At 44.6% G+C, this 19,558-nt stretch overlaps 1 protein-coding gene across 1 annotated transcript; it reads left to right on the top strand.

Moving 5' to 3' along the window:
- Positions 1 to 8,111: 8,111 nt before the first annotated feature.
- Positions 8,112 to 17,713, top strand: NOTUM (NOTUM, palmitoleoyl-protein carboxylesterase). The gene is given in 11 exon segments (XM_019512833.1): positions 8,112 to 10,854; positions 10,950 to 11,002; positions 11,100 to 11,195; positions 11,930 to 11,990; positions 12,432 to 12,490; positions 12,571 to 12,670; positions 13,857 to 14,048; positions 15,292 to 15,392; positions 15,650 to 15,797; positions 16,766 to 16,813; positions 17,326 to 17,713. Coding segments are annotated over 11 exon segments (1,449 nt in total). The 5' UTR covers positions 8,112 to 10,492; the 3' UTR covers positions 17,555 to 17,713.
- Positions 17,714 to 19,558: the final 1,845 nt, after the last annotated feature.

Genomic DNA, 19,558 nt, shown 5'->3' with positions numbered 1-19,558 from the left:
GTGTCTGAATGCTGAGGTCATATTGCTGCTTTTTCTCTTTCATGATGTCACTGCACATCCCCTCATGCTGAAGGAGTTGCAGGTTTCACGGCATTCATCTCTGTGTGTGGCCTCTGCGTATGTTTAGCAAAGGTCACATTCCATTATTAAAACCTGCCTTTCTTACTGCTGATGTCAAAGACCAGCCACTGAATCGCTCTCTTTGTGTTGCTCAGCAGGCAGTAAATCCTTATTTGTAAATGTGAGCTCAAGGGCACTGTGACATGGTGCAGGGGGTCTTGCCCTGTAACCAGCAGCCAGGAAACTAACCTTACTGTACATGAGCAGGTGGAAGGGGTTGGGATAACAGGAAGGTGCCTAAGCCTGGATCTAACTTCGAGTGGGTGTAAGACATGTAAAGTCAATGGAACAGCTCTGGTGATTACCATTTGGATTAGCTGCACTGCAGAATCAGGCTATAGAAGCTAAAAATCTGGACTGTGGAACGAAACCGTAGAAATAGCACGATCATTTTCAAGAGTACTTTGCTCTTTAATGGCACATAACGATCACTTTTTCAGTGCGATCATGTTATTAATGCAAAACTCCCAACTTTACAGGCAAGAGAATTTAAGCTGTAAAACACGATGAGGTCCAGGTTCACAGCTTTTGAGGCAACTTGGCCTTTCTCTCCTAGTCAAAGAACAGCAGGACTTAAAATGTCCAAAGTGTAAAGGAGATTATGCTTAATCATCTTAGTAGCTGAAACACAGGTATGGGGCAAAAGCGTGGAAATGAATCAAGTGAATGATTAGCAATTAATGAGGCTCTCTCTCCCATCACACACTTATGTCAATAGTCTTCTATTATTGTGCTGGCACCTGGGAAGATAGATAGGTAACTCATAGGCTTCTATAGTAGCTGAAATGTATGTTTTCAATTACAAGAGCTGTCAGCTTGTCACTTCTTTCTGCTCGGTTTCTGTGATAGCAGCTATTCCAGGGAACGCTTCTGAGTAGAAATTCCCAAAACTAAGTGACAAAAATAATTTTGTTCATCAATAAAAACATAATAACAGAACAATCATCTGAAGAGAGAGACAATGTTTCAGAAACTAACCCTCTTGCTGGGGAGCTGAAACTTGCTGCTGCCGCCAAAAAAAAAAAGGATATATTCACAGGCATGCTGTTCGTCTGCTTTTATTTTCTTATAATTGTCACAAGTACAGAAACACACAGCATTAAGTACTGATACATCAGCATCCCAAATGTGCTGGTCTCGTACAGATGCCACATGAATCATAATGCTTATTGTTTTGCAACTAGTCATGGGCATTTTTATGCGTGAGCAAGGCTTTGGGGTAACCTTAATCCTTCAGTGGATTGTGTAACAACACATATGAAGAACTCTAAATGGAGCAGGTTAAAGGAGGGGAGGAGGATCCTGGTTTTTGCTTTGCCTGATGGTTAAGAACTGCTTAAACAACCATCAGGGTCTACCTTACATGCTGTATGAATGGCGTGCTATGAAAGCATTCATACAAAGGTGCTGACCCTCAGCTACTGGAGTTGGCATCTTAAACAATTTTTTTCCTAAGATGTCAGTAAATCTTTCTATCAACTCGCCATTCTCCTTCAGTAATATGTTTGTCACTTAAACAGAAGAGAAGAACTAGCTGGGAGTGTCTTGTCTCAGTTTATATGTGGCTGATTTGGTAACAATGTATTTATTAGTAAATTTTTCCTTTATACTTTTTCTCTTCTCTTATCGGTAATGCATCACCATCTTATAAAAGGCGTTATGATATATACTCCAGATCTAGCTAATCTGTCATAGCAGCTTTTATTTATTCACTGTGGTGTGTAAGCTTAGATGTATTTGGATGAATTGTGCCATGCCCTCTGCAAAGACCCCTTGTTGTTCCAGTTTATTGGCAAGATTTGTTTCACTAATGAAGACTTTTGCCTTCACAGCTAAGAGAAGTTAAAAGAACAAATTGCATTTATGATCTGGTATTACCTGGCATGAGGATATAGTAGTTTTAATGGCAACAGGGAAGATGTTTTGGAGGAAATTTTAGTGCGCCAGCTTTTTACCTCTGGAGAGCTGGTTTCATTTTAGTCTTTGGTGAATGTCAGCGTACACTGTAAAGCTACTAGCAATCTGGCAAATTTGGGATGAGTGTCAATTATTATTATTGTTATTTTCTGCTTCCACCACCGGGTTGCTCAGAGAGCCCACAGTCTGAGAAGGGCTGCACTTAGTCATGTGTGTAGAATAGGGCTCCTCAAAACTTCAGGACCGGCAGGCCAAAATCACAGCTCCGTTTGAGGTGGGTCACTCCTTCCAACCTGGCTGCCGCCAGCCACTGCTGCTTCTTCCCGCCAAGCCCTGCACTGCTGAAATGTCACAGGAGCCCTGGCTTCGTGAGCTAGCGGGAATGGCCCTGTGGGCTTGATCCAGCCTGTGGGCCATAGGTTGCTGATGCCTGCTTTAAAATATTACCACCTTCCTCAGCAGAGCAGAAGTGCCCAGCAGTGCTGCTCTCTGCAGGACCCTGAATCCTTCATAGGGTCAGTTTCCAACTCATACTGTGCCACCGTGATGACCCAGTCATGAGATCCCAATGCGTCCTAAACGGCTGGTATTATTACTAAGATGCTAATTCTTGAAGATGTTACTTGGAGCTTTTTTTTCCCAGAAAAAGTTCTCACTGACTCACATTTAAGGTGTAAATCTCGGCTTTACACTCAAGCCTAGCATATGTTAATTTGCCAACAAGCTACGTGAAATATGAATGTGTGTAATGTGACATTACATCTCTCCGTTAAAGGTTTTTAATTTCATGATTTGCTTATTTTATTTCAGTTGTTCTCAAGGATTGAGGTGAGTGCAACCCAACCTCTGAATCCAGTTACTTCCAGTCTTTGGATCCAGATCCCAAATTCCCCTCATTTGTCAGCTCCTGCCAAACTCTTGCTATGATGCACATACTTGGAAGTTTGAGAAACTTTAAGCACCATCTGTACTTTGCAGCTGGTTGATTTGAGTTGTCCTAAGGGACATTAAAATGTTCTATTTCTTTTTGCTTTGCTGGGCATATGTTGTGCCTGATTTTGTATGGCATTTTTATTATTTTGCTTTCCTTGGCTTCTAAAAAATCACTTTACCTGCCCTAGAAAGTGCCCTGTAGCTTCTGAGGGGAAAAACATAATCATGTTATTGGGCAAGTACAGCTATAACCAGATTATCTTGTGTTGCACTATTTTATTCTTTAACTGCTTCCAAGTCTTGTACTGAATATAATGAGTTACAAGCACAGGTATTATAGTGGGAATTGATTTTTTTCACATATGAATGGATGAAAGGTCAATACTAATCATTTAGGTTTCTGTGTCTGCCTATTAATGTTGTATATCCCTTGTTCAGTGCAAGGAGTAAGTAATAGGCCTTTTATTTAAACCATGTTCCCAAAGATTCCTGTGAAAGTGGTGCTGTGACATATGCAATCAATGGCAGACTACACTGGCATGTATATGTACATGCAGTCTGCAACAGGGCACATACAGGTAACCACAGACTGCATGCAAATTTATACCATCGCATGCAGGCTGCAGCACATTCACGGTCAATGACCGATGATGACAGTATTAATTTGCTCAATCATGTGTTGTCTTTGAGACAACTACATAGCTCCCAGAGATCACGGAGCCGATGTGGACACTAGTCCTGCGCACACTGCTCCGTTATGGACTCAGAGCTCCACCTGATTCAAGGCCTTTAGACTGGGAAGTTAGTCAGGACTAAGCTGGACCTGGTCTGTTCAAACTATAGGTCGCTGACAGAACGTGGAGCTGGACGGAGGTGCAGGACCTGTCTGGTTTCGAACGTCCTTATAGACTCAGAACTCAGCCTGGGTTTTGCCAACGTGCTGGCTAAGGGTCACTACCACCTGCAGTGAATCTGGGCTCAGTTTAAAGGGAATGTGCTGATTTCGAGTTCAGGTCCTGACCTATTCTAGCCCTTGGGCGTTCTAGTCAAATGAGGACTCCACCTTTCACTATCCCACTGAAACACATTTAGCAAACCAGCTCAGGTGTAGCAAACGCTCAGATAAGACTTCGGGCAAAGTGCAACTAAGTCAATAAAACTGGATTCTAAAATGCCATTGAATCCCCAAGGGAGAAGACTTCCATCCTGAGCAGGAGTTGAAGCGCTGACTGACTGGTGCTATCCAAATAGATGATATTTTTAACAGAGTAGATGGAGCAGAACAGCAGCCTCCTCCAGAGATGTAAGGGATGGGCAAATCATTCAAATGCCTTGTCACAAGGCTGCACAGTAATTTTCAAGCTATCAATAAAACCTTGTGGTGAAGGACTGTTTGCGTGTTGTGAACGGATTCTAAAATTCACGAGAATTAGGAGTGTGCATTGTTAAATTATTCAAATAAATGCATACAAATTAAATGAAAACCTCCATGTAATTATAATTGAATGCTCATTTCAGTGAACACACAGCCATTTTCATTAACGTTTCATATTTGACACTGGGGGAATTCACTGTTGTATGCTTCAAATTTATATACCTCAAAAATAAAACCACTTGGTTGTACTAACCACCAAACCCAGGATGCGACTTTATTTTAGGTTTTATATAATGCTTGTGAAGAAGAGCTTCTGGCTGAATTTGAGAAATGGGATGATGGATTTACAACAATTTGTTCATTTATTAGGCTCGTGAAATATCCACTGAACAGACAGCTCAGTAGTTTTCAGAAGACAAATGGGAATTTTCCACGCAGACAATACAAAGCTGGAACAAAACTGATTTATCAGCCTCCAGGTGTCTTCAGGTTTTTGGAGATCAGACATGCGAATGTGGTGAGTTGACTGCATTTTAGAGCATAAGCAGAACATAATAGGCGCACCGAAGAGCAGTCTCTCATGTGAAGCTTGTATTTAGCAGCACTTGCAATTGCACTTCAAAGTGGGGTTGCCCATTTTACTCTTCTGTCCATCTCTGACCCAAGAAGAGACAAAATAGTCTATTGATTTGTAAAATAAGCAGACACAAGTGTGTGCAAATCCCTTAAAATTGGTGTTTAGGCAGGATTGGCTTCTTATACTGCATGTATGTGTACAGTGCCTAGTGTGATGGGAAATGGGCACTGTTACATCAGTGCATTTACACCAGTAAATGAATACGTGTGACAATAGTTGTTAATGAGTCAGGCTCCCAACTTAAGATGAGGCACTTAACTCTGAGTGAAATTCAGTGGTGGTAGGAGTCTGATGCCTGTGAAACAGAGCCGTGGCTTTGATGCAGATCCTGAGTAAGAGGCAGCATGTTGCTGTGGACTGGGTGCATGTCCAGGGCAGTCTGCATTCTCCCGTGCACTGGCAGAGCTGAGCTTGCCTGGCTGGTGGAAGGGGGATCCCAGCCCACTGTCCTCTGCAGTCCACCTCTGCTGCCCTGAGTGCTAATGCGGGAGACCACGACTGGGACCTGCTTCTCTTTCTGTGCTATGAGCTTGACGCAGGTAACGTGTCCCTCTGTTCCACCCGCTAGCTCTGCCGCAAGCTGGTTAGGAGTGACATGAACACTGATGAAGGGGCTGCGACCCTAGCATTTTTCATTTCTTCTGCTGGTTCATTACCAGCACTGAACTGGGCAGATGATACACAGAGAGATCTCCAGAGCCCTTTGAGATCTACTAATGGAAAAAGCAGTGGGAGAGTTAGCTATAATGATGGTGACAGTAGTGATGACTTCATCTCACAAATGTGCTTCTGCCATCATCAAGGGAGCTGGTGCTCAAAGACGTTTAGCCAGAGGTCATTTGTTTTATGAACCCATTGCTGGAGTGATTGAAGGTGATAGCAAGCAAAAAAAAATAAAAGGGAATTTCTAAACAAGATTCAGCCAGGTTGACTCAGGACTGAATCGGGGGGTTGGTGGAAATGGCCTGAACTGTTCCCATGCAAAGGGCCAACAGGACTCACCGCTTCAGAATTGAGGCTCAGGCTGATCCATAAGGAGCTGTGCTCACAAGCCACCAGTCACTAGTTACACCGAGTGCAGCAGTGTCCCGGGAAAGGGCTGCCTGTAAGAGGAGACTGACACGTGGCGGTGACAGACAACAGACCTGAATAAACATGAGTAGAGAGAGAGGAAGAAACCCCCCTCACTTCTCTCCCCCTAGGAATGACAGATGCTCAAAGACATTTTGCATCAGCATGGTTCAAGAACTTCTTTGTTCAAATCTGATTGCCTCAGCACGTCCTTGGCTTCCATTAAGCAGCATGGAGTTGTCGGCTTAGAGACCTCCATTGTGGAGACATGGCCGTCTTTGGAAAAGAGTTTGCCTGTGGCAAAAATGGTGTTTCCAGGACTGAAAACCTCCTCAGAACTTGTGAAATGTGAAATCCATTTCATGTTGAATGTTATGCATGTTAATACACGGCAGAAAAGTAAAGCAGAGAGTGCTTGGAAATCCATCCTGGCCGGCAGAACATCACCTCTAAATGACAATGCCTTGTGCAAGCTCAGTGATCTCCACAGCTCTGTCCCTAAGAAGCAGAAAACATTGACAATGTTCCCTGAGGTATCCCATTCGAATCCTGATCCACCACCATAGCTATAGCACGAAGTACTACGATTGTACCTATTGGTGCTACCCATCTGTATGTCCCGATTTTAATCAAGAGGCCATCCCAGGAGTAATGCAACATCAAAATCAAAGAAAACCAGAGCTTGATGCATCCTCAGAAGTTAACCTCATCCAGCCTCTTGTTCGCCACAGGATTGTCCCTCACTAAACCATCTCAGACAGACACTTGGATAACATACTCTTAAAAATGTCCAAGGATGGAGATTCCACATCCTCTCTAGGTAGCCTGTTCCAACGCTTCGTGAGAAAGTTCTTCCTAATGTCCAACCTACATTTCCCCTGCCACAGGGTGAGACCATTGCTCCTAGTCTTGTCCTCTTCAGCCACATGGAAAAGTCTATCTCTGTCCTCTTCATAACTATACTTCAGGTATTTGAAGAACATTATCAAATCCCCACATAGTCTTCTCTTCTCCAGAACAAATAATCCCAGTTCTTTCAGCCTTTCCTCATAAATCATGTTTCCCAGACCTCTAATCCTCTTTATTGCTCTCTGCTGGACTCTTTCTAATCTATTTGCGTCTTTCTTGACGTGCAGGTCCCAAAATGGTACTGCATTACTCCAGGTGAAGCCTCACCAGCTTTGAATAGAGTGGCAGACTCATTTTCCTTGATTTGCAAGTGGCACCTGTTAGTATACTGGGTATGCTATTGGCTTTTTTGCAAGATGAGAATACTGCTGGCTTCTATTCAGCTTATGGTCCACTGTAATGCCAGGTCTTTTTCTGCCATACAGCACCCTAGCCTGTCATTCCCCAGTCTATATTAGCAGTTGTCTTTGCTGAATTGCATCTGATTAATTTTGGACCATTTCTCCAGTTTATGAAGGTTATTCTGGATACTAAGCCCTATCTTCCAGAGCATCTGTAATATGTACGAGAAACCTAAGAACAGCAGTTCCAAGGATAATAGAGTAGCAGGTACAATCATTCTGCACCAATATCAAATGAGATCATAGCCAGGTGTGTCTGGTTCTCTGTTTTTTTTCTTGATGTTTTCATTCCTGAGAACCATGTAACTAATCTGACAAACAATGGGACATGTACTTATAAGTTACTTATAAAGAACTCAGTTATATATATGATCCTGAGAAAACTTGGACACTTCTAAAGGAATGCTGGCCTGTAGAGAGACATAGCGTGAAGTCATCCAAGTCTAAAAGCACCCAAGTGTAAACTCAAGCAAGGCTATTCGGTCCAAGCTTTAACCTGAAAAGCACTTACTGTGAGTTCTTGGGGTGGGCATTATCTTTGTTTTATGTTTGTACAGCACCTAGCACTAGGGGAGGAGATGACTCCTAAGTCTTATGGTAATACAGATGGTTGTTCTTAATAGTAATAATACTTATAATAACAGCAGCAGCAACAACAAGTATACCTCAACTACAGCTCTCCCATGAGAGGAAGGGCTAAAGCCATCATTTAAAGTAAAAAAGGTAACATCTATGGTCCTTCAAGTGATGCTGTTTGAAGGGGATATGGGGGTCATGTGCTTTGGATCTCCTTTGGATGCTGAAGTAATTGCACCCCTTGAATCCTCAACCTCTGCTGAGGGTTGTCAACAGGAGAGCTAAGTGAGCCAATTTCAGTGGAGGATTTTGTAATGTTGGCCCTGGTCACAACACCTGCATTGATTCTTTTCTAGCACATCTAATTCCTTTCTGAACATTATTCTTCCACCAGGTAGAAATGAATCCCAGTCACTAGAAAGCTGGCTTGGGCTTTCACAGTGAGTTGGAGCTAAACTAACTACACTGGCACCTTTCCAGGCCACGAAACCTCCAGCCCCTCTTGGCTTATTAACATCTTTTTTTGCTGGTTTACGACCCAGAGACAAGAAGCTGAAAGAAGTGTTATGACGATGCAGTAGACACAACTCATTGCACTATCTGTACACAGTATGTGTTCTTACCCTTCTTGCACGGAGATGAAAGCTCACAGGAGACGGTTCGACTTCATTAACTATTTCAGCCTATCCACCTCTACCTGCCTCGCTGTCCCTGCAAGAAGATGCCATGGGGAGGGCAGCCTTCTGAAATTAATGCTCTGATAACTCCAGTTAAGCATCCCAGCACTGGACCATCCAGTCCCTTTGATGGATATGGATGGCCTGCATTTCACTGATGGGTGAGGGGGAGAGCTGTACTCATAACTCCCTTTAGGGACCAATGACTCACCCTCCAACTATCTGAAAAATATGTCTGCTTCTTTCAAATAGCCAGTGTTTTCTTTCCAAATGTTCATCTCCTCTCTGGCCAGTGATGGTTATTTCCTGTGTTCTCCATGGGGGATAAGTTTTTCCATCCCAGCCAAGGGTAAGAGCAAAGGATTTTCTCTGATTTTTACCAATTCGTTACAAAGAAGGGAGAGAAATAGTTGTACTGTACTAAAAAATTAGTTCAGGATGTAGACTTGAATAACTGGTTAGGTTGTTCCTTTCTGTCTGGATTTTCCACTTGAAGGTAATCTGTATTTTACAAACTGAAACAAAAGAAAAGCTAGGTTATGTTTTTTCCTTTCCACCCACGCTCTAAAACAGATGATCAAAAGGTTTTATTTTAATCACATGCCAGTTTTACAGTGGTTTAACTTTGTTGAACCTAGTGGAGCTATGGGTCAGCAAGCATTTATTCAGATTCTGACTGGCTATTAACGATGTTCCTGTCTTTTGTTGTGAATTCTTTATGAAAACTTGTGGGAATGGATCTTTGTTTATTCAAAAATCAGGGGAATGTTCTTGGTAAAACTACCTCTACTCTCACACGCCTGATTAATTCATCATCGTTTCTTGTTTGTAATTCATTATGTGTTTTTATGCTTAAGAGGTTTCAGGCATCCAATCAGAGAGTTGAATCAATGCCATGTCACTTAAGTCACCAATCACAGAGCCTGAACAACAAATGGTAACTAGCAGATACTGGAGGTGACTGGAATCCACATAACCATAAGCATTGTTCGGCTAAAAGTATTCAGTGAATAGCTGCAAATAACTAATACGTTTGTAGAAATCAGAAATGGTTCATGAATGATTCATTAAAAGTAGCAAAATTAATTCAGAGGTTCACTTATTCATAATGAATAATGCATCTCCCTCTAATATATTTAGGAGAACTATTGTATAACGTAATTCCCAGGCCAGATCTATAATCTGTAAACCTGACAAAACCTGGACTAGGACTAAAATGTGCTATTTGTTGAAAAGCTGAAAGGCCTGTGCTGAAATAATTTGATGAGGGAATGAGCTGAAATCTCTGACCAGGTTCAAATGCATTTCTTATTCATGAAATGACTTAAATTAATCTATCCTATAGAAATGGCTTGCCAGTTCATACCCCCAGGAAAACAGGAAGCCCAGTGGAGATAGTTATTGAGACTTTCAGCATGCAAATAGAAAGCTTGCAACTTCTTCAGAACAGGGTGTGGTATCTTTCCTCCAGCCCCTGTCATCTGCCCATCCTTGGCAGCAGCTCAAAAAAAAAAAGGCAGAAATGTATTCCACATGAGACAGTATTAAGTCCTTGGTAGCTGTGATCTGAGCAGAAGTACTCTTTCTGGCTGTGTAACAACTCCTCTTGGCTTTTCAGCTCAGACTCTTCGTTTGTTGACCATCAGGGATTTCCCTTGCCTTTGGTGTTAGGAGGTTTTAGCTGAGGGTCAACCATTTGCCAGCATTCTTGACACCAGGTAGTGGTATTTCAACTCTGCAGCACCATCTTTACAGCGTATTAACATGCATGTGTCTATATTAGTGCACATGCCTAGGTCCATTTTTTGTTGGTCTGTATTCTCCACGCCATCTTTGTTAAACCTTGCTTTCTCCAGATATTTATGTTGGCCTTTTCATGCAGTGTGGGTTTATTCTCTGCCAGCTCGTAGAGGAGGCATTTACTATGAAAATACCAGGGGCACTCCTGGCTTTGTTGCTTCTGGGGGAAGCAGTGTCTCAAAGCAAACGTTAGTCCAAAGCTAATGTGAAGACTCCTGCCCAGAGTCGAAAGGGTCTGAACGCTGCCGGGGAACTGGCCCAGACTGCTACTGAAGAGGACACTATTGTAGGAGTTCTTCCTCCTGTGCAAGATGCATTGGCATTACAGCTAAGAAGCCCCTCACTAGCCCCTTCGCCTGCTTTGAAGGCCCTGAGCAACATGAAACTTTTCTTTCTGAGGAACAGTGGGGTCACCTGTAATGATGGGACAGCAGCTGGGTAATGTTCACTTACATCTCACATGCTTTTTACAGACAATACAAAAGCCCCAAATAACCTGCCTGGTGTTCACACTTCTTTCCCACCACTTGCAGATACTACTTAAGGGAGAGCAGAGGGAGCAAGAAATGGATCATATTCTTAGAAGGTACAGTAGGGAACAAAAATGTAGTAATAAAGACAAACTGATCTTGCTTCTGAACTCACATATGTTAGCGGGTATGAATCTTTTTACCTCTGTCCAGGTGGCTGGTGCTGTTATAATAAAGAAACCTGTGATACCAGATATAAGAATATCCGCCGTTTAATGAGCTCCTCTGACTGGCCCCAAACAAAGAAAGGTATTCTCTGCAATTGCTGTATTACTAATGGATTGATATAGTTATTACAGTTCTGTGAAAATTAAGGGGATGGATTCAGATACCAGTTAAAGTGTGGTAGGTCTGGCGTAACTTCATTGAAGTCAGTGGGGATAGCCATTTAGATGGTTACTGCTATAGCTAAGAAGAGAAGCAGGGTTAGTGGTCTGGGCAGTGATTTCATCCCTGCGCTTCTGTAATTTGAGCAGCAAGCGAGGCTTGCCATAAAAGAACGGAGCAAAGAGGGGGCTTCCCCCTGCCAGGTAGCGAGCCCTCTGGCATGGGTGGCAGTGCACCCAAACACCTGTTTACCTTTGAGCCGGTGAGCAGTACCGCTGAAGGCAGCAGGGTTACTCTCTGGATCTAAAGGGAAGCACATGTGTAAGTCCTTTTCCATTCAGGTCAGTGCCCAGCTGAGCTAGGAGGACTCTGAGGAATGGGAAGATGTCCTGATCTCAGTGGGGTGGTTATTCAGAGCCTCCATGATGAAGAAAATGAACTTGAACTTCATGTAGAAAGAAATGGGGGGGAAGTGAAGGAGCAAGGTGTGCGGGTGACAAGCCGTAAAGGGGGATGAAAAGGAGCGGACACTGAGAGGTACTTGCAGGGGGTTTGTTTGATTCCCAAAGCTGAGAAATGTCGCTGTACTCAGCCTGGCTTTGAGACCGTGACTGGCACCTCTCTGTGTTGTTTTGTTTGTGCATTTGTGATGCCAGGCATGGGCATCTTGTCTGGTCAGATGGAAGAAAGCCCCCGCTGGTGGAACGCCAATGCCGTGTAAGGACCTTCCTGAGTGCTGTACAACTGCTAAATTGTCAGTTCCTTTCCTGACTGCTAATTGCATGATCTAACAGTGCGAGCAACACCTCCTGTCATTCTGGGGATAGCTCCTGAAAGGATCCTTCTCTTATGAAAGTGCTGCTGGTTCTGCGCTGCTACATCCATCATGGGGCTGGGAGGTCTGGGTCCCACATTGTTCCCGGGACAAAACCCTGGATCCATAGTTCTTGCATCCTCCCCTGATCCATTTAGCAATATGGGGGAGGGCGAGGTGGTAGTGGGCCCCTAACATAATGGTATGAGCCCTATCCTGGATCATCCCTGTGCTGAGCAGGGAGGTGATGGGTAAAAAGCAGATGTTTCTCTAGTCTGTTTAGGAGCTGTCTGGTGGCTTTGCTGATGCTATGTGTGTGCTTTCCCTTTGCTGCCTTTGTTTAGGTTTGTGCCTTACTGCTCTAGTGATATCTGGAGTGGGACTCTGCCCAAAGCTCGACAAGGTACGCCGCTGTTTCTCTCCTTCGTCCTTCTAATACGTCCTTTATGGGGTCATTTTAATGGAGATCTTTTCTTCCAGCAGACTATGCCTTCATGGGATCTCTGATTATCCAGGAGGTGATTAAGGACCTGGTCCCCAAGGGAATTAAACATGCTAAAGTGGTCCTCCTTGCTGGGGCAAGGTAAGAATGGGACTAGATATGGAGGTTTTTGGTCAAAATGTGGAGTGGGAAAGGAAAACTCTTTTAAAAAAATACCATGTGTGAGCTTTGTTAGTAACAGGTCATATTTCAGCAGAACCTAGAGGTGCTAAGTGAGGTTAGGTCCCGATTATGACGGTAACTCACAACACGGGGAGAGAAAAGAGTTTGCACCCTACTCAGATAAATCAGACAAAGGAAGGGGGGTGAGGGGGAAACACAGGTACAGGGAGCTGCCAAAGCAGGACCAAGACCCAGGTTTCCCTGAACCACATTACCTTCCTAAACACTCTCCTTTCGCAAATATGCCCTTTCCTTTATTTTGTGTTAGCAAAGCCTTCGCTGAGCCTATTGGTGAAGATGTTTTCTATACCTCTTATAAGAAATGACACCTCTTCAGGGCAGTGGCTCAAATCAACTACACCCTACAGTAAGCCTGGTGTTTTGGCCTCTTGCTCCAGCTACAGACTGCAGAGTTTTCTGTGTTGGATGTTGAGTGGCCCTATGAAATGGATTAGTGCTCCAACCTCTGCTGAAGTCGGCATGCAGATTGCATAGCTGTAGTACTTGAAACTGGACAGAGGCCCTGATCTAAAGGCCACTGAAGTCAGTGGGAGTCAAGTGGTTAGTCCAGTTCCCACTATCAGCATCACAACAAATGCCATCACGTGGTCACTACTGGGTCTCTCTTTGGCAAGTTAAACAGAGAGACTATGAGGTGAATGAGCCCAAGGCCTCAGATAGTCTGTTCAACCTGAGGTTTTTGCATATGGACAAGTAAGGTGTGGGGGAGGTTTAAATTGCATCTGCTTTGCAGGGAAATGATGGGCTCTGGTTTCCAGGGGAGGCTACTGGACACTTTGCATGAGCCACAGTATTTGCAAAAATCCAATTAGTGAATGCGAGAGAAGCGGACAAGGGTTGGAAAGAAAAAGCTTGATGCCTCCTTTAATTTCTAGGATATGCTGCAAAAATTTCAGTCAAAAACCTCTTTGTTTCTGCTTCTGTGTCCTGGCAGGTGGGATACAATAGTAGTGGGGCTTTAAGGTGCATTACTTGGAACTCCTGTATTTGCCAAGGACGGCATTAGTGAAAGATGCTGTCAGCCTGTAGAGCTGCAGGGCACTGTATCAGGGAGCCACATAACCAGTGCATTTCCTCTCTTCAGTGCTGGTGGGACTGGTGTGCTACTGAACCTGGAGAGGGTGGCTGCCCTGCTGGAGGAGCTGGAGGCTGAGGCAGTCCAGGTCAGAGGGCTTGTAGACTCTGGTTGGTTTCTTGACATTAACCATCCAAGACAATCTGACTACTTAGATGCTGCCTCCCATGCCCCAACAGATGCAATCAAGAAAGGACTCAGGTACTTGAGCCTGTAACCCTCAGGTATATTCTTGCTTTGCTTGCAAAACCCCACAGATGCAAATTTCTTGCAACCCCAACTTGTGGGAAGAAAAACCTGCAGCATGCTTATAGGCTTGGCAGTGCTACGCTGGCTAGCACTATGGACAAAAGGGACTTTGGGGTCATGATTGACCACAGGATGAATATGAGCCTTCAATGTGATGCTGCAGCTAGTAAAATGAGCAAAACACTGGCTTGCATCCATAGATGCTTCTCAAGCAAATCCCAGGATGTCATTCTCCCCTTGTACTCGGCCTTGGTGAGGCCGCAGCTGGAGTACCGCGTCCAGTTTTGGGCTCCACAATTCAAAAAGGGTGTGGAGAAGCTTGAGAGCATCCAGAGGAGAGCCACGCACATGATCAGAGGTCAGGAAAACAGATCTTATGAAGAGAGGCTGAGAGCCATGGGACTCTTCAGCCTGGAAAAGCTCAGGCTAAGGGGTGATCTGGTGGCTGCCTGTAAGTTTATAAAGGGTACTCACCAGGATCTGGGGGAACATTTGTTCACCAGAGAGCCCCAAGGGATGACAAGGTCGAATGGTCACAAGCTCCTCCATGACCATTTCAGGCTGGACATAAGGAAGAATTTCTTTACTGTCCGAGCCCCCAAGGTCTGGAACAGCCTGTCACTGGAGGTGGTTCAAGCACCTACTTTGAACGCCTTCAAGAGACATTTGGATGTTTATCTTACTGGGATCCTATGACCCCAGCTGGTTTCCTGCCCCTGGGGCAGGGGGCTGGACTTGAAGATCTTCCGAGGTCCCTTCCAGCCCTAATGTCTATGAAATCTATGAACTACTACCTGATTCCCACCTTCAGCCCAATGAGAAGCAGCACAAGCACTTAGATTGGCACCTGGGATGAGTGCATGCATATATATTTTGCAGATGCAGCTTAAAATGTAGGTTTCTGTCAATGTCTTTTAATGCATGTGTGATCATGTCCTTGGCCAGGGGCCCCACTCCACCTTGGGTAAAAAATAGTCATTTATGGTTTCTAAATAAGAGAGCTTTCCTTGTTCTGAGCAGCATGCCATTCCTATCTTAGGCTCCCATGGGAAGCTACATGGCAGGTTCCTCGTATTCATCTTCTCACCCAGACAACTTTCATTTGAGATGATGAGCACAGATATTTCTTTTCCATGTTAGTTCCGAGTAACAGCATCTCACTCCTCCCTTTTGTGTCCTGGCCATCTTGTTTCAGGATGTGGAACGGGATCCTCCCAGAAAAATGTAGGCAGCAGTTCAAGAGGGCTGATGAATGGCAGTGCTTCCTCGGGTACCGGCCGTTCTCATCCTTGAAATGTAAGTGCATCTTCTCTCAGGGCCTGACTCTGCTCCTCCACTGCCATTAACTGAGGCCACACACTTCTGAAGCTCTTTGGGGCAGGGAGACTCTTTTATTCTGTGCTTACATTATCACCATGGGGCCTTAGTACACAACTAAGATTGCTGGGCACTCTGCTAATATAGTAGCAGTAGCGATAAGGGTTGCAGGATCTGGCCTTGGGTGGTAGAGTCAAATACTGACTCCTTTCTAGGACTTTTTTCATCCTTTACAGCTCCAGTTTTTGTGGTCCAGTGGCTGTTTGATGAAGAGCAGATGAAATTGGAAAGTATCCATCTTGGCAGCCAGTCTCTGGCAGAAAATCAATGGAACTATATACAGAACCTTGGACGCGAACTTAGGAACTCACTGCGCGATGTCCCGTCAGTATGACACTGCTTTGTTAGGGACAAAATCCCCCAAACTGGCGTCTGTTCTTGGCTATCCATCACACAGAGTGTGGCTAAAGGCAGAGAGTGGCCCATAAAAAGAGGATGTGTGTTCATCTAATCTTGATCCCTGATGGCATAGAAACCTAACACTTGTTAGATATATTTATTGTGCACCAAATATTAGCCTCCTATTGAAATTGTATTGGTTTGGATTTTTGAAAAGCTTTTCCTGTGCAAAATACATTTAAAAGTATGGGGTCTGACCATACTCCCATAAAACCAAAGAAATGACAGAGTTATACCTATTTTAGTGATTCCCCATTATAATCTATGGCCGAATCACCGAATTGGCGCTGAATCTTTGAATCTGATTTGGCCGAATTGAATCGGGACAGCGACTCAAAACCAAATTGAATAAGCCGCACCTGAATACAAATCGAATACTTGCTGCTTCACACAGGCCTACTTTGCAGCTTTACTGGAGACGTACTACCAAGGCTTGCCCAAGGCACCTTTATGGAAATAAGCATGCCTGTGGGCTCACAACACATGGGGGCCTTGTAACAAATTGAATGCAGGCTTGAGGTGTTCAACCACTGAAATAACTCAAAGTACCCTCCCCATTGTCCTTCTCATCCCACAAGCTTTTCCCACAGGGAAAACCCTTCCTCAAGCTGGATAGCATCTTATACTTATTAGGACCAGGACCAGGATCTGCTGCTCTTAGGTGCTGCTCTAGAACAGATACGCAGCTGCATGGAGCTCACTGGAGCTCTGACAGTTTATGCCTATTGAGGATTTGCTGCTTTGTGAGGCAAGGCATTTCAGTCTGATCCACTGAAAAGTGGGGAATGGGACCAGAGCCATGAATGGCATATTGGGACGATGACGGGAGATGCTTGCAGTAAGTAGACAGTGAGGAGTGTATTGTGTTTCACTTGACTGTTTCTCTCTCACAGGGCCGTGTTTGCACCTGCCTGTCTGTCTCACACGTTGATTACAAAAAGGTGAGCTAAGATACTTAAGTCTTTTCCTTGCCCTACTGGACCTCACCTAATGGGATAAAATGCCTGTTATTCTTCCAAGAATCAGATCAGGTTGTGAGTTCTGTGCTGAAATTGTACACATATGAATCCAATTTGGAGCCCTCCTCTCATCTCGTTAAATACCTTCTTTAGGAACTTGCCTTTTCCCCCTTTAATGCTGAGGTTGATTTCTGCAGCTGTTTAGCAAAATGAAGTGAATGGGTGCCGATGTGTCTTGTTGTGGCTCAACTGAATGCTCATTAGGAGGATTGTTTCATCACTTAATTAAATTCATCAGGAGGATTCCTGGCACAAAGCTCTGGGTCCAGTTGTGGCTGTAGGACTGGGCCTCAGGTGAACATCCTCAATGACTTCCATAATGTTTATGATATAAAAATCCAAGTGGGAAGCATTTTGGAGCTGATCCCATGTCTATTGGTTGCTGGGAGTGTGATCGCCTCTAACACCTTCTTTCTCTCCTTTCTGTTTCATAGCTACTGGATGGAATTTCAAGTGAAAGGCGTCTCTTTGGCCAGAGCTTTGCAGTGCTGGGAGAGGAGTCTTCAAGAAAGCAATAAAGGCCCAAAAGTTCCCCCTAGAAGCTGTCCCTTCCATCTGATTGATAGCTGTCCATGGCCCCACTGCAACCCCACCTGCGCAGCCCTGCCTGATCACCCCGCAGGATTAGAAGGGAGCTTCATGCAAACTTTATTAAGGTTGTGACTTGATGTCCCTAGGAAAGCTCAGGAGTTCAGAGCTGACCCCAGTCAGCGAACAGGAACGTTCAGCAGTGGGGGCTAATGTACAAAACTGATGTCCACATGGATTTATTGCAGCTGAGTGTGAAATAGGGCAGGATGTTGAGCAAAGTCAAGGATTTTACCATTATAGTGTGTCATAAATCCAATGTCTATCTTGAGTCCATGAGTTTTTGTATCTAGGAGGTTGATGAAGTGAAGTTCATAGACACACTATAACCTGCCTGACATCTGACTCCCCAGGTACCTCCCCACTTTTACCTGCTACATCTCCCCCCCTCTCCCCGCCCTCCCAGCCTGTCTCTCACCCCCTGATGCCTCAATTTCCATTTTCACTGACTGGCTTTCTCGCCTGCATTGCTTGCCAGGCCAGCCTCTAGCTTCTTTACTATTCCTTCCATCCAGCATACACACCAACTGCAGGTGCTTCCTCAGCCTGACAAAGGATTTTTAAACCCGAAGCCTTGCTAAAATATATTTCTACAACTAGTCAGTTGGTCTAATAAAAAATATCACATCTACCCACAGAACCTTGTCTGCCTGCGTCCTTAGACCAACAAGGCTACAACCCACGCCTCTTAAGACACACAAGTGATATGAGTTTTGCTTTCAACAGTTTGAGGTGCACTTTCACAGAAACCCTGTGCCTATCTCCTTGAAACTTGGTAGGCTTCATGCCCTCAGAAGGGGCTACCATCCCTGTTGTTTTCATCCAAATCTGCAAAGAAATTACAAAGTTATACCTATTTAAGTGATTCCCCATTATAATCTATGGCCGAATCACCGAATTGGCGCTGAATCTTCGAATCTGATTTGGCCGAATTGAACAGGGACAGCGACTCAAAACCAAATCGAATCACTGTCCTTCCAAATAAGCTGCACCTGAATACAAATCGAATACTTGCCGCTTTGCACAGGCCTACTTTGCAGCTTTACTGGAGACATACTACCAAGGCTTGCCCAAGAAACCTTCATGGAAATAAGCATGCCTGTGGGCTCACAACACATGGGGGCCTTGTAACAAATTGAATGCAGGCTTGAGGTGTTCAACCACTGAACTAACTTACAGTACCTTCCCCATTGTCCCTCTCATCCCACAAGCTTTTCCCGCAGCAGTTTTCCTGTCGTACCACTGCCTTCCCAGCAGGCCTTTCTCACAATGTCCCTTGAAATTTGTTACCTGTGCCAGTGCAACTCTGACATGGCCATTTGCAAATAGTTGCTTGCACTTGGTGTTGCTACTTCTCGCTGGTGAGTATTTTTGGTGTCTCGTGTTTTCTCTTATTGGTTCCTGAGAGGAACGGCCTTTCCTCCCAGAGTATCGGGTATGTCACAGCTTTAGGAGGGTGTTGGAAGGAAAGGGGAGTAAAATCCTGAGCTGTCCCTTCCCCACTGCTGAATCTCTCTTTTTGACTAGCTTTACCCGCTCTTCAATGGTGGAATCTGTGGAGCAGGCCTAGACAGCCACAGTTTTTGGGAGCAGAGTCCAACTCCTTGCATGCGTCACTACAGTGTTTACGTGACGTGCTTCCTACCTGCGATTGGCGTCTTTGAGTGGACATTACAAGCTGCATTAACGTGAAACCACTTGCTCTGTGGCACACTAGTCCCATAGCCAATAACACAGCATTAAACAATTCACAGTTTTGATTTGTTTCACCCTTTTTGGTGGGGCTGGAAGATCAAGCAGGGTGCTGAGCACTTCACAGTGCTGACTTTCCTCAATTTCATAGTTTCATAGTTATAGTTTCTAGGGTCGGAAGGGACCTGAGCAGATCATCTAGTCCGACCCCCTGCCATGGCAGGAAGAGCACTGGGGTCAAACGACCCCAGTAAGGTGGTCATCCAACCTCCTCTTAAAAACCCCCAGGGTGGGAGCCTGCACCACCTCACTTGGAAGCTGGTTCCAGACCCTAGCCGCCCTGACCGTGAAGTAGCGCCTCCTGATGTCCAACTTAAACCTTCCCTC

Source organism: Gavialis gangeticus, unplaced genomic scaffold (genome assembly GCF_001723915.1).
Source record: "Gavialis gangeticus isolate Ggan-Ray unplaced genomic scaffold, GavGan_comp1, whole genome shotgun sequence".
In the NCBI taxonomy this organism is placed as follows: domain Eukaryota; kingdom Metazoa; phylum Chordata; order Crocodylia; family Gavialidae; genus Gavialis; species Gavialis gangeticus.
This window is presented reverse-complemented; position numbering and strand designations above follow the sequence as displayed.